Source organism: Salvelinus fontinalis, chromosome 31 (genome assembly GCF_029448725.1).
Source record: "Salvelinus fontinalis isolate EN_2023a chromosome 31, ASM2944872v1, whole genome shotgun sequence".
Taxonomy (NCBI): domain Eukaryota; kingdom Metazoa; phylum Chordata; class Actinopteri; order Salmoniformes; family Salmonidae; genus Salvelinus; species Salvelinus fontinalis.
In genome coordinates this window covers 21,838,228-21,854,327 of record NC_074695.1, presented here as the reverse complement: position 1 = coordinate 21,854,327, position 16,100 = coordinate 21,838,228, and the positions used below count along the sequence as shown (strand labels likewise).

Here is a 16,100-nt window from a genome sequence, read left to right as displayed (position 1 = left end):
TGCTTTATTAAACGGTGGGTGGCTCTGGGGCTGGCTTCTGGGAGGGCCGGCTGCTGAGGAGCTGAACGGCCATCTAACATACTTCCTCTAGGAACTACTATTTAGACTACGGTGGAAGTAATCCGTTTGGTCTGGCAGCTCCTCTGAACACAGGTATGTTGACTGGGATGAAGGCGTGCACTGCCACCCTCCTATCATAACAACGCTTATTACCAAGGCCTAGGGCAGTAGTTCCCAACCAGGGGTAGGACACCGACTGTAGGAGTACTTGACCTATCCACGGGGGTACTTGAGAAGACTCATGAGACCATCGGCCTACTGGTAAAATTAACATGAAGGGGTACTCCGGGCAGAGCAAAATTCCGTTGGTTGTACAGTAACTGAAAAAGGTTGGGAACCACTGGTCTACGGCAAGCCCATAAACTACTGCATAGAGGAAGCAGTTTTGTGATACACATCTTAGCGATACTCTTATGACTGTCTCAACTGAACACCAGAAATGACCTTGCTCAAGGCGTACACTGTCTAGTATAGACTGAGGGAAAGTGCATATTGCATAGGGGAAGCAGCTGTAATGCAGAGCTTTATAATATCATAACGGATATGTCTGTCTCACCTCCTCTGAGAACTAGAACGTTGACCTCGCTCCCCACAGGTAGGTCTTTGAGGATGTCCACCACCTGGGCGTGGCTCATTGTCTGGACGTTCTGACGGTTGATCTCCTTGATTACATCACCCTTCAGCAGGCCATGACACCACTGGGCATCTAGGATCATCTTCACCTGGGATTACATTAGTTAGGTTACATTACATTTGATTACATTATATTGGATTTGTTTAACCTATATTAAATGTGATGAAAGTACATTCGGTAAATCTTTACTGTAGGCTTCCTTAAATACACCATTCATCAAGTTGTTACAACACCTACTACTACATAAGGCTTTATACAGAGGTGTTCTCTAGCTCAGTGGTTTACTAACTTCTTGACCCTCGACCTGGTTGGTTCAAAGCTTGCGACCCCCGCGCACAATCACTACACAAATGTAGCTCGTCATTACAGCCATAAACGGTCACGCATTTTCAAAACGCAAGATACAGAAATTGTATATATAGAAACGCAGAAAAACCTGCATTTTGAGATGAAAGTCATTCATGTTAGTGGTCCATACTAACTAGGGATATCATGTCACACTGTCCCTTCTCTGGAGTCCAGAGCAAGCAGGATCATACGGCCTACCTGTATGGAGCAGGGGTTGCAGGATCATACGGCCTACCTGTATGGAGCAGGGGTTGCAGGATCATACGGCCTACCTGTATGGAGCAGGGGCTGCAGGATCATACGGCCTACCTGTATGGAGCAGGGGTTGCAGGATCATACGGCCTACTTGTATGGAGCAGGGGTTGCAGGATCATACGGCCTACCTGTATGCAGCAGGGGTTGCAGGATCATACGGCCTACCTGTATGGCGCAGGGGTTGCAGGATCATACGGCCTACCTGTATACAGCAGGGGTTGCAGGATCATACGGCCTACCTGTATGGAGCAGGGGTTGCAGGATCATACGGCCTACCTGTATGCAGCAAGGCCTGCAGGATCATACGGCCTACCTGTATGCAGCAGGGGTTGCAGGATCATACGGCCTACCTGTATGCAGCAGGGGTTGCATGATCATACGGCCTACCTGTATGCAGCAGGGGTTGCAGGATCATACGGCCTACCTGTATGCAGCAGGGGTTGCAGGATCATACGTTCTACCTGTATGCAGCAAGGCCTGCAGGATCATACGGCCTACCTGTATGCAGCAGGGGTTGCAGGATCATACGGCCTACCTGTATGCAGCAGGGGTTGCAGGATCATACGGCCTACCTGTATGGAGCAGGGGTTGCAGGATCATACGGCCTACCTGTATGCAGCAGGGGTTGCAGGATCATACGGCCTACCTGTATGGAGCAGGGGTTGCAGGATCATACAGCCTACCTGTATGCAGCAGGGGTTGCAGGATCATACGGCCTACCTGTATGGAGCAGGGGTTGCAGGATCATACGGCCTACCTGTATGCAGCAGGGGTTGCAGGATCATACGGCCTACCTGTATGGAGCAGGGGTTGCAGGATCATACGGCCTACCTGTATGCAGCAAGGCCTGCAGGATCATACGGCCTACCTGTATGCAGCAGGGGTTGCAGGATCATACGGCCTACCTGTATGCAGCAGGGGTTGCAGGATCATACGGCCTACCTGTATGCAGCAGGGGTTGCAGGATCATACGGCCTACCTGTATGCAGCAGGGGTTGCAGGATCATACGTTCTACCTGTATGCAGCAAGGCCTGCAGGATCATACGGCCTACCTGTATGCAGCAGGGGTTGCAGGATCATACGGCCTACCTGTATGCAGCAGGGGTTGCAGGATCATACGGCCTACCTGTATGGAGCAGGGGTTGCAGGATCATACGGCCTACCTGTATGCAGCAGGGGTTGCAGGATCATACGGCCTACCTGTATGGAGCAGGGGTTGCAGGATCATACAGCCTACCTGTATGCAGCAGGGGTTGCAGGATCATACGGCCTACCTGTATGGAGCAGGGGTTGCAGGATCATACGGCCTACCTGTATGGAGCAGGGGTTGCAGGATCATACAGCCTACCTGTATGCAGCAGGGGTTGCAGGATCATACGGCCTACCTGTATGGAGCAGGGGTTGCAGGATCATACGGCCTACCTGTATGCAGCAGGGGTTGCAGGATCATACGGCCTACCTGTATGGAGCAGGGGTTGCAGGATCATACGGCCTACCTGTATGCAGCAAGGCCTGCAGGATCATACGGCCTACCTGTATGCAGCAGGGGTTGCAGGATCATACGGCCTACCTGTATGCAGCAGGGGTTGCAGGATCATACGGCCTACCTGTATGCAGCAGGGGTTGCAGGATCATACGGCCTACCTGTATGCAGCAGGGGTTGCAGGATCATACGTTCTACCTGTATGCAGCATGGCCTGCAGGATCATACGGCCTACCTGTATGCAGCAGGGGTTGCAGGATCATACGGCCTACCTGTATGCAGCAGGGGTTGCAGGATCATACGGCCTACCTGTATGGAGCAGGGGTTGCAGGATCATACGGCCTACCTGTATGCAGCAGGGGTTGCAGGATCATACGGCCTACCTGTATGGAGCAGGGGTTGCAGGATCATACAGCCTACCTGTATGCAGCAGGGGTTGCAGGATCATACGGCCTACCTGTATGGAGCAGGGGTTGCAGGATCATACGGCCTACCTGTATGCAGCAGGGGTTGCAGGATCATACGGCCTACCTGTATGCAGCAGGGGTTGCAGGATCATACGGCCTACCTGTATGCAGCAGGGGTTGCAGGATCATACGGCCTACCTGTATGCAGCAGGGGTTGCAGGATCGGATGGAAAGCATGATCTGTCTGTAGCATTCTTCTTTCTCGTAATTCATTTGCCAGAATGTTACATCTTCATCCCATAAGTATTGAAGGTAGTGCGATGTTACAGGTATCTTTAGAGACATACAGTACCACCACCGAGGCATCTATATAATTATAACCCACCTACACTAGGCCTATCTGAAGTATGAAAATTATCAATGAAATCACCAGGTAGCCGATATGCGGATGGATGCGTCCATAGCAATGTAGTTAGGCTTCTCTATTTTTGCCAGGCAAAACCGGAAATAATTAAACTAGTGCTTTCTGATCACTAACCTGGATATGTGTGCCCGCCTTTGCGCACAAATGCTGTTGACTGCTCATTGGTCAACAGTCAAAACGCACAACTTTTTGGTTCTGAAGCACTAATAAGATGTTTTTGAAACAAGAATTTGGTGCCATGCCATAGGCTTATGTTAGTGACAAGATCGAATAAGCAAAGGTATAAATATAAAATACAAATGGTAGGCTATATGTAGCCTATTAAAATATGTATGAAAAATATGTGTTTTTCTCCATTCAGTTTCACACTCGCAACCCCCCAAAACCTCATTGCACTATCTCACCCGACATGTGTTGATTGACAGTTTGCTGGTCCAATCAGAGGGCTGAGTGTTTCACTAGCCAATCTGTTTTTTTGCAAGTGATATACTGTCTCTGGCTGCGTGGAGAGTAATCCACAGATTGTGCAACAAAATGAGTGACAAAACATTACAAAACCAAAGTTGAGTCAAAGTCGAGTCCCAAGTCTTGAGGCTCCAAGTCCAAGTCAAGTCATTTTATTTTCTATCGAGTTTCAAGTCATCAAATTTGTGACTCGAGTCAGACTCCAGTCCAAGTCATCTGACTCGAGTCCACACATCTGGCATTATAACACCAGTCATACATAAGTGGGGCTATGGTAAAGTGTTACCGGAAATTCATTAAATACATTTTACCTTCTGGCCCAGGGGGCAGTCTGCGATGGCAAAGCCGAACCCTCCTGGCCCCTTCACCAGGGGTACGCCCACCAGTTCCGGCTGCAACAGCGTGGGGTCTGGACCCTCAGGGTAGTGGCGCCCCCCGTTGGACATGGCTGGGACAGCTGTTGTCTGTCAATCAATCAATCAAATTAAAATCACCCAAATCTATTTATATATTCCCTTTTAACATCAGCAGTTTTCACAAAGTGCTTTTACAGTAACCCAGGCTAGACCCCTGACAGCAAAAACAGAAGGACAGTGGCCAGGAAAAACTCCCTAAAAGGAAGAAACCTAGGGAGGAACTGGTTGTACTGTACCTGTCTTGGGAGGGTGCCGTCTGGGCTGGTGACATAGTGTATCTCCTGGGGGTTAGAGGTCGAAAGTGAAGGGGTGGCGTCGGGGGCCAGGGCTGTGGCTATGTCCCACGAGGAGGCGTCGTCACTCCCACTGGGGTCCTCAGGGAGGGGGTAACCCCGACACAGCACCATGTCCACGTACTGGTTGACTGGGATAGACTGGAACATCTGAACCACGTCAGCATGAGTCTTCCCCAGGACACACAGCCCGTTGATATCCACGATGACGTCACCTGGTAGAGGAGAGGGAGAGAAGAAGAAAAAGGGAAAAGGACGTGTCAATATCAGCATTGGCAACTGTCTTTAAAATGGGAGTGTGCTGTGGTTAGTTGTGGCACTATACCCAGTCCACTAACACCAGACCCAGTCCACTAACACCAGACCCAGTCCACTAACACCAGACCCAGTCCACTAACACCAGACCCAGTCCACTAACACCAGACCCAGTCCACTAACACCAGACCCAGTCCACTAACACACAAATCAGTTTGCATAACGTTTAGCGCAGACAGTGCCCGCATGAAGGCATCGTTGGTCAGGAGCTGAAATATGTTTCCTTGGAGTCTGCTCCATAAACAACTGCTTTGGGGTTGATGAATGAACAAAGAAGTAAGGTACAGCCTAACACTCTCTCCTTCCCCTCATTCTCCATCATTCCAGCCTGGGTGTATTAAGTCAGCTAGCCCCAGCCAGATCAATAAAGATTAGGAAAATGTGCTCAGCTTATCTCCAGCCAAAACAAAAGCAGGAAACTCCCAACACCGCTAGCTAGCTGGGAGCAGTAGTGTAAAGTACTTAAGTAAAAAATACTTTAAAGTACTACTTAAGTCGTTTTTTGGGGTATCTGTACTTTACAATTTAACATAAATATTTTTGGCAACTTCTACTTCACTAAATTCCTAAACAAAAGTATAGACTTTTTACTCCATATATTTTCCCTGACACCCAAAAGTACTCGTTACATTTTGAGAGGAAAATTATCCAATTCACACACTTATCAAGAGAACATCCCTGGTCATCTCTACTGCCTCTGATCTGGCAGACTCACTAAACACAAATGCTTCGTTTGTAAATTATGTCTGAGTGTTGGGAGTGTGCCCCTGGATATCCGTCAATAAAAAATAAATAAAATAAAAATTGTGCCATCTGGTTTGCTTAAATAAAGGTAATTTTTTTTAAAATCAACTTGAGGGGCAGCTAAGCCCTTGTGGGGCATTTAAGCCCTGAACAATGCCTGACAGGCAGCTCTGTCTCCCAGGCTATTTGCCACGCCCAAGACCACAGCCAATCACATGTAAGCAACAATGCAGCTAACTTTGCGAGCAAGAGAGCTGCTAGCTAGTTAGCTAGGTAGTCTCGTTAGCTAGCTAGTTTGTTTTCTATTCTGGTCGTTAGCTTGCATATCTGATACAGTATGTGTATGATTGTAAGGGGCAGTTGTTTTATGGATGATATTTAAATTTGAGTGGGTGAGCTCTATTCCTGACAGGCTGATCAGATTACATTTCAGGCTCAGAGCTTGAATAGATTCAATAGCAGCCTCAGAGGCTGATAAGTCAGGATTCTGCCTTGTAGTTTCATAGATGGGTTAGATAGATAAGCCACCCTCATCTGTTTGCTCCATGGTTGCGAGCGCATCGTCTCTGTCACATCGTTTCTGTTGCTATATATTATCCATGAACTAATCCCAGAACAACAGCAAAGGACCTTGTGAAGATGCTGGAGGAAACAGATACAAACGTATCTATATCCACAGTAAAACTAGTTCAATATTGACATAACCTGAAAGGCTGCTCAGCAAGGAAGAAGCCACTGCTCCAAAACCACCATAAAAAAGCCAGACTACGGTTTGCAACTGCACATGGGGACAAAGATCATACTTTTTGGAGAAATGGTTTGATTAAATAAAAATAGAACTGTTTGGCCATAATGACCATCGTTATGTTTGGAGGAAAAAGGGGGAGGCTTGCAAGCCGAAGAACACCATCCCAAACGTGAAGCACGGGGGTGGCAGCATCATGTTGTGGGGGTGCTTTGCTGCAGGAGGGACTGGTGCACTTCACAAAATAGATGGCATCATGAGATAGGAATATTATGTGGATATATTGAACCAACATCTCAAGACATCGGTCAGGAAGTTAAAGCTTGGTCGCAAATGGGTCTTCCAAATGGACAATGACCACAAGCATACTTCCGAAGTTGTGGCAAAATGGCTTAAGGACAACAAAGTCAAGGTATTGGAGTCGCCATCACAAAGCCCTGACCTCAATCCCATAGAACATTTGTGGGCAGAACTGAAAAAGTGTGTGCGAGCAAGGAGGCCTACAAACCTGACTCAGTTACACCAGCTCTGTCGGGGGTGGGCCAAAATTCCCCCAACTTATTGTGGGAAGCTTGTGGAAGGCTAGCCGAAACGTTTGACCCAAGTTAAACAATTTAAAGGCAATGCTACCAAATACTAATTGAGTGTATGTAAACTTCTGACCCACTGGGAATGTGATGAAAGAAATAAAAGCTGAAATAAATCATTTTCTCTACTATTATTCTGACATTTCACATTCTTAAAAGAAAGTGGTGATACAAGACAGAATATTTTTAAATGTCAGGAATTGTGAAAAACTGAGTTTAAATGTATTTGGCTAAGGTGTATGTAAACTTCCGACTTCAACTGTACGTGATCCAATATATACTGTATGACCGCACTTATAGATATGCATGTTCGTAATAATCATAAGCATGTAAAGAAGCACAGACAAGAAGCCTTCAGTATGAAATCTGAAATACTGTGTATAACTCCACTTCAAATCAGTGTGTTGCCATAAACGTGTGTGTACAGACAATAGTAAATTAAACTTGTTGATCTGTGTGCACACGTGCGCTGTGTGTGTGTTTGTGTGCGTGCGTTCCTGCGTACAAGCGTCTGTGTGTGTTTACATGCACGTACAACACTCACCAGAGGTCATCTTGTTGTCGTGCGCGGCGGGCCCGTCTCGGAGCACGTTCTTCACCTGGAGGAACTCGTCATGGCGGTCGCCCCCAATGATGGTGAAGCCAAACCCCTGGGGGCTCTTCCTCAGATTTGTCCTCAGAATGGAGCCCTGGAGATGGGTTGGGTTCCGTACGAAACCCCTCACACCCACAACAGGCTCATCTGAAGGAGAGAGGAAGTGAGGGGAGAGGGAGGGAAGAGTGAGAGGGATGGAGAACAGAGGAAAGAGAAAGAAAAACAACTTTTTTTGACTAAATACAAAAAAAGCACAGCGAGAGAGAGATGCAAATTGAGGAAGTACTGTATAAGCAAATACCTAATTATTATGACTGTAATTCAGCTAATTGCTCTCAAACCTTAATGCCCCATTGAAGTATTTTACTTTACAAATTAGTGACTATTAATTCTTTGTTTGTTTGTCGTATTATCATCACAAGGCCTGTCACTATTTTTCAGCTGCATTGATCTGACAGAGAAACCATGCTAGGCTAGCTGCTAGCGCTAATCCATTGATCTGACAGAGAAACCAGGCTAGGCTAGCTGCTTGCGCTAATTCACGATGAGAATCCACAATGAGAGAGATTACAGTGACACGTCTATGCCGCTACGCTTATTTTATTCTGATATATCCATATGGGACAACTTCAAAGAACACCTGAAGTAGCAGTCGTTATTTTGTATGGTAGGTAGAGTGTGTGTTTGTGTGTGACAGATGCACATAGGCGCAAGTTCACAGGGTGTTAGGCATCTGTCCCCTGTAACGTCACAGTGCAGGCTACCGCCACGGTGACAGGGAGCTGACAGCTACTCGTCATTCAGACTGTCACTAATTCAACCAACACTCAAATCACACATCAAAATACAACATGGCAACAAAACATCCACATCAGCCTTATTCATTTGAAGAGCTGTCTGGTAACAAAGCACAGGTAAGAACTATGCTACTGCTGAACAGAGATGGCCTACTCCTCTTTTACTTAAGCCTGCCAGTGAAAAAGACGTACTGTAAAAAAAGAAAAAAGAACACACACATGACGCACAAAGCAGTGACAAATCCGTTTGGATATAACCTTGACATTTCAAATCTCACAGAGATGTGATAAACTTTCAGATTGAATTTGCTATGTTATGCCTGCAGGATGGTGCATGGGAATAAATGTCCAGGAAACAAACTGTGTGTGTATTTGTGTGTGTGTGTACACTGCAGGGGTACATCCACCTGAATAACCACCACAACACAGGGATAGAGGCAGACAGACAGCTGACCTCAAACTGCAGCTGGAGGCTCTCACCATGTGACTGAGACACAGCGGCCCTTAACTCTGCATCAGCACAGAGAGAGGGAGGGAGAGGGATGCAAGGGGAGCGCCCTTTCCTCTGCATCAGCACAGAGAGCGAGGGGGACAGGGATATCGAGAGGAGGGTGATATTGACAGCGATAGAGGAGGAAGAGGGAGCAAAGAGATATCCATGGCCCCTGTCTGACCTTGGTTTCCATTGGGTGAGTTATAGGCTGTGTCTCCTCTAGTGATTCTTCACACACTGAGGGATGGATAGTGGTGGGTGGGGGGGCATCAATCTCTTTAATTGGAGTAAATATAGACACCCCCCCGTCCTCCTCCACTACCCCCCATGTGTCATGTGTCATGGGATTTAGATTTGCATAACTGCATTGCGCTCAGAGAATAACGGATTATGCTGAGTGTGATTAACATGACATTCTCACATACCAGCAGTTTCACTGAGCCGTTTGTGTATGAGCATATACACTGGGTGTACAAGACATTAGGAACACGTGCTCTTTCCATGGCATTTTGCCTATGCCGCTCTGTCATTGCTCATCCATATACTTATATGTATATATTCTTCTTCCATTCCTTTACTTAGATTTGTGTGTATTTGGTAGTTATTGTGGAATTGTTAGATGACATGTTAGATATTGCTGCACTGTCGGAATTAGAAGCACAAGCATTTCGCTACACTTGTAATAACATCTGCTAACCATGTGTATGTGACCATTACATGTTGATTTGATTTGACATAGGCTGACCTATGATCCCTTGTTGACGTCACTTGTTAAATCCACTTCAAATCAGTGTAGATGAAGGGGAGGAGACAGGTTAAAGAAGGATTTTTAAGCCTTCTGACAATTGAGACATGGATTGTGTATGTGTGCCATTCAGAAGGTGTATGGGCAAGACAAAATATTTAAGCGCCTTCGAACTGGGTATGGTAGTAGGTGGCAGGCACACCGGTTGGTGTCAAGAACGACAATGCTGCTGGTTTTTTCACGCTCAATAGTTTCCCGTGTGTATCAAGAACGGTCCACAACCCAAAGGACATCCAGCCAACTTGACACAACTGTGGGAAGCATTGTAGTCAACATGGGCCAGCATCCCTGTGGAACGCTTTCGACACCTTGTAGAGTCCATGCCCTGACGAATTGAGGCTGTTCTGAGGGCAAAAGGTGCAGTGCAACTCAATATTAGGAAGGTGTCCTTAATGTTTTGTACGCTCAGTGTATGTGTGTGTGTGTGTGTGTGTGTGTGTGTGTGTGTGTGTGTGTGTGTGTGTGTGTGTGTGTGTGTGTGTGTGTGTGTGTGTGTGTGTGTGTGTGTGTGTGTGTGTGTGTGTGGGGGGGGGGGGGGGGTTGGGGGGGGGGCGTAGTCTATGCGTCAACATGCGTATGTACCATGACATGTGACATATTCCTTGACAGTTCTCTGTGTGTTCTGTGCCTGACAAGATTCTACCATCAAAACATCAAAGGACACCGACTGTCAGAGCCTTCCCCATCTCCATTCATATCTCTATTCTCTCCACTGTGATAAGGGACTGTCCTCACATCGCCATAATGAAAAGGGAAAGATACAGAAGGGTGAGGGCAGGGGTCGGTGGGAAGAGAGAGAGAGTATGATGCTGAGTTTTGCATCATACGAAAAATGTATTTCTGTACTTTGAAAGTTATATATCTTGAAAACTTGATTGCTGACATGCAAAACATTTTGGGACTAAATCAACAATGGACTAATGAAACAAATACCAAAAGATAGTTTTTGAGTGGAATTTTCCTTTAACATAGCCATGATTAAGTCATGGTAACACAAAGAGATGGTCTATTTCTCAGGCAGGCAGACTGCTATCTGTGATTCTTGAAAATCTCATATAGAGAGGACTGTCAGTGCAGGATAATTACAGTCCCGTACAGCTACAGCACTATGGCAACAGACCGCAGCCTCTTTCACTGAGAGGGAGGTCAGTCTGCCTTGTCAAAACAGCATTTAAAACTCTACATGGCAGCACGCCCCTCTGGGATCTCTCCGATCCACTCTGCTCTGCTCGCTGTGAGACAGACCACTCATTAACAACCACGGGGAACGTGCAGAGAGCAGAGTAGAGAGCTCTGTCGGAACAGAGAATCACTCAGGCAAAAACTAGAGGATCTGTTAAAAGAACAGTCCAGGAAACAATACATGGGAAATAAGCTCTTTTAGCTGGACAGAAGCTGGACTAACTGGGGGCACTTCTCAAATGGCACCCTATTCCCTTTAGAGTACACTACTTTTGACAAGAGCCCTGGTCAAAATTAGTGTAATATAAAGGGAATAGGGTGCAATTTGGGATGTAGCCTGGGACTTGTTCGGTCCCAATAGGCTGTGCATAGAGCAGAGTGTTTCTTCAGTCTAAAAGGTCTGAGTTGATCTGGTTCTAACACTAGGGTCTCTGTTCAATCAAACCCTGTTTGTTTACCAACAACCTCCTGTAATATTCAAACAGTATGTGTCAACATACTGAATTGTAATTGGTTGCATTCTACCGTCATATCATACTGCACTATGATTGGTTAAGACCACCCAGGTTAGGTTATTGCAGTTGATCATGGCCGGAGACACATGAACATGCCAGTTATAGCTACACACCTACTCATTCAAGGGTTTTTCTTACATTTTAGTATTTTCTACATTATAGAATAATAGTGAAGACATCAAAACAATGAAATAACACATATGGAATCATGTAGTAAGCAAAAAAGTGTTAAACAAATACAAATATATTTTATATTTGAGATTCTTTAAAGTAGCCACTCTTTGCCTTCATGACAGCTTTGCACACTCTTGGCATTCTGTCAACCAGCTTCATGATTTCAGATTTCAGTGCAGCATTTGATTTAGTGGATCATGAAATCATTTTGACAAAATGAATGCATTATGGTTTTAAGGAGGTAGCATTGAATTGGGTACAGTCATATCTAACTGACAGGAAACAGTCCACCTATATAAATGGTTCATTTTCTTCCCCTCATGTGTTAAACTGTGGAATACCGCAGGGCAGCTGCCTTGGTCCACTTCTCTATTTAATATATACCAACGACCTTCCCTATGCCTTAGCTGAAACTCAAGCTACTATATTTGCAGATGATACTACAATTTATGTAGCAAGACAATCGGTTCAACAGGTACAGCAAGCTTTACAAGGAGATTTGGAGAATATTAGGAAGTGGGTTTGCCAAAACAAACTTGTTTTAAACACCAAGAAAACCAAAGTTATGTTGGTCTGTTTCACTATGAAAAGGCCAAAACAGCATGGGATACAATTAAGTATGGGAGGAGTACAAATTGAAGAAGTGGCAGAAACCAAACTATTGGGAGTGCAGCTAGAAAAATGCTTATCATGGTCGTCTCAAATAACTAATCTATGTAAAACAAATATTAAAACAGCATGCATAATCAGAAGGATAGCTAAATATTTACAAGGAAAATTTCTTCAGCAAATAACACAAGCATTAATTGAGAGTCTGTAACGGTTCTCCTCTTCCTCTTCATCCGAAGAGGAGGAGCATGGATTGAACCAAGACGCAGCGTGATACTTAGACATGATATTTATTTAGACACGACAAAACAACGAAGACAAAAAACGAACTATACTTGATTAACTACAAAACAACAAAAGACGTAGATGCACCTGAACGTAAGAACTTACATATAACGAAGAACGCATGAAACAGGAACAGACTACATAAACCGAAAAAAACAAACAAACCGACAACAGTCCCGTGTGGCGCAACGACATACACAGACACAGGAGACAACCACCCACAACAAACAATGTGAAACAACCTACCTTAATATGACTCTCAATTAGAGGAAACGCCAAACACCTGCCTCTAATTGAGAGCCATACCAGGCAACCCTTAAACAAACATAGAAACAGAAAACATAGACTGCCCACCCAAACTCACGTCCCGACCAACTAACACATACAAAACTAACAGAAAACAGGTCAGGAACGTGACATAAGCCCCCCCTCAAGGTGCGTACTCCGAACGCACCACCAAAAGTCTAGGGGAGGGTCTGGGTGGGCGTCTGACCACGGTGGTGGCTCAGGCTCTGGGCGAGGTCCCCACCCCACCATAGTCAATCCCAGCTTACGCCCCCTTAAAATGACCACCCTCCTATTACCCCTACTTAACTTAATAGGTAACTTCAAAATAAGGGTCAGCACCAGGATAAGGTATCTCAATACAGAGAGATAGCTCAAGACAGAGAGGTAGGTCAAGATAGAGAGGTAGCTCAGGATAGAGGGGCAACTCCGGACTGAAGGGCAGCTCCGGACAGAGAGACAGCTCTGGACTGAGGGGCAGTTCTGGATACATGGCAGCTCTGGACGCTCATGGCTGGCTGACGGCTCTGGACGCTCATGGCTGGCTGACGGCTCTGGACGCTCATGGCTGGCTGACGGCTCTGGACGCTCATGGCTGGCTGACGGCTCTGGACGCTCATGGCTGGCTGACGGCTCTGGACGCTCATGGCTGGCTGACGGCTCTGGACGCTCAAGGCTGGCTGACGGCTCTGGACGCTCAAGGCTGGCTGACGGCTCTGGACGCTCATGGCTGGCTGACGGCTCTGGACGCTCATGGCTGGCTGACGGCTCTGGACGCTCATGGCTGGCTGACGGCTCTGGCAGATCCTGTCTGGCTGGCGGCTCTGGCAGATCCTGTCTGGTTGGCGGCTCTGGCAGATCCTGTCTGGTTGGCGGCTCTGGCAGATCCTGTCTGGTTGGCGGCTCTGGCAGATCCTGTCTGGTTGGCGGCTCTGGCAGATCCTGTCTGGTTGGCGGCTCTGGCAGATCCTGACTGACGAATGGCTCTAGCGGCTCCTGACTGACTAACGGCTCTGACGGCTCGGGACAGACGGGCGGCTCTAATGGCTCGGGGCAGACGGATGGCTCAGACGGCACTGGGCAGACGGATGGCGCAGACGGCAATGGGATGACGGATGGATCAGACGGCACTGGGCAGACGGATGATTCAGACGGCACTGGGCAGACGGATGGCTCAGACGGCACTGGGCAGACGGATGGCTCAGACGGCACTGAGGAGACGGATGGCTCAGATGGCGCTGGTGAGACGGCTGGCTCTGGCCGGATGAGACGCACTGTAGACCTGGTGCGTGGTGCCGAAACTGGAGGCACCGGGCTAAGTACACGCACCTTCATGCTAGTGCGGGGAGCAGGGACAGGGCACACTGGACTCTCAAAGCGTACTATTTGCCTGGTGTGTGGTACCGGCATTGGTGGCACCGGGCTGAGGGCACGCACATCAGGACGAGTACGGGGAGAAGGAACAGTGTGTACAGGGCTCTGGAGACGCACAGGTGGCTTAGTGCGTGGTGCCGGAACTGGAGGCACTGGGCTGGAGACACGCACCATAGGAAGAGTGCGTGGAGAAGGAACAGGGTTCTGAAAACACACTGGAAGCCTGGTGCGTGGTGTAGGCACTGGTGGTACTGGGCTGGGGCGGGGAGGTAGCGCCGGAAATACCGGACCGTGCAAGCGTACTGGCTCCCATGAGCATTGAGCCTGCCCAACCTTACCTGGTTGAATGCTCCCCGTCGGCCGACCAGTGCGGGGAGGTGGAATAACCCGCACCGGGCTATGTAGGCGAACCGGGGACACCATACGTAAGGCTGGTGCCATGTATGCCGGCCCGAGGAGACGCACTGGAGACCAGACGCGTTGAGCCGGCATCATGGCACCTGGCTCAATGCCCAATCTAGCCCTACCAGTGCGGGGAGGTGGAATAACCCGCACTGGGCTATGCACACGTACAGGAGACACCGTGCGCTCTACTGCGTAACACGGCGTCTGCCCGTACTCCCGCTCTCCACGGTTAGCCTGGGAAGTGGACGCAGGTCTCCTACCTGCCCTTGGCCCACTACCTCTTAGCCCCCCCCAATAAATTTTTGGGGTTTCTTCACGGGCTTCCGTGCTAGCTGCGTACCTTCATAAATCCGGTCTCTCTCTCCAGTTGCCTCCGCTCTCCTAATCGCCTCCAGCTGTTCCCATGGAAGGCGATCTCGTCCAGCTCGGATCTCCTCCCATGTGTAGCAACCTTTTCCATTTAACACGTCCTCCCATGTCCACTGCTCGAACTCATGCTGCTTGGTTCTGGATCGGTGGGTGGTTCTGTAACGGTTCTCCTCTTCCTCTTCATCCGAAGAGGAGGAGCATGGATTGAACCAAGACGCAGCGTGATACTTAGACATGATATTTATTTAGACACGACAAAACAACGAAGACAAAAAAACGAACTATACTTGATTAACTACAAAACAACAAACGACGTAGACGCACCTGAACGTAAGAACTTACATATAACGAAGAACGCATGAAACAGGAACAGACTACATAAACCGAAAAAAACAAACAAACCGACAACAGTCCCGTGTGGCGCAACGACATACACAGACACAGGAGACAACCACCCACAACAAACAATGTGAAACAACCTACCTTAATATGACTCTCAATTAGAGGAAACGCCAAACACCTGCCTCTAATTGAGAGCCATACCAGGCAACCCTTAAACAAACATAGAAACAGAAAACATAGACTGCCCACCCAAACTCACGTCCTGACCAACTAACACATACAAAACTAACAGAAAACAGGTCAGGAACATGACAGAGTCAGGTGAACTACTGTTCTGTGGTCTGGGGAAATGCATCATCAAGTGAAGTTAGGAGGCTGCAGAATGCACAGAACAAAGCAGCAAGGATTGTTTTAAGGTGGAGATATGGTTCTTCTGTTGTATTCATGCACAATGTTCTTGGTTGGTCATCAATCGACAAGATAATTGAAAGGAACATGCTTATTTTATTTCATCATATACATCATTTAAAACGGCCAAGTTCTATTCACAACGGTATTCAGTTGGTAAGTGACAGACATTCTGTAAATACTAGGAATAGATTGTCCACCATCTATGTGTTGTCCAGACAGAAAAGAGAAATAGGCAAAAGAACATTTCGATTAGAGCAATAAAGAAATTGAATAAATTAACTA

General features: G+C 47.3%; 1 protein-coding gene across 2 annotated transcripts in view; it reads right to left on the bottom strand.

The window, feature by feature from the left end:
• The window catches only part of LOC129829812 (membrane-associated guanylate kinase, WW and PDZ domain-containing protein 3-like), a 360,522-nt gene that overhangs the window by 23,854 nt on the left and 320,568 nt on the right, over positions 1–16,100 (bottom strand). For both annotated transcript variants that reach the window (XM_055891748.1, XM_055891747.1), the window contains exons 9-12: positions 7,722–7,919; positions 4,730–5,001; positions 4,389–4,541; positions 617–782 (exon numbers count right to left, since the gene is read on the bottom strand). In XM_055891748.1, coding sequence (XP_055747723.1) covers positions 617–782; positions 4,389–4,541; positions 4,730–5,001; positions 7,722–7,919 — 789 coding nt within the window. The remainder of the gene's footprint in view (positions 1–616; positions 783–4,388; positions 4,542–4,729; positions 5,002–7,721; positions 7,920–16,100) is intronic.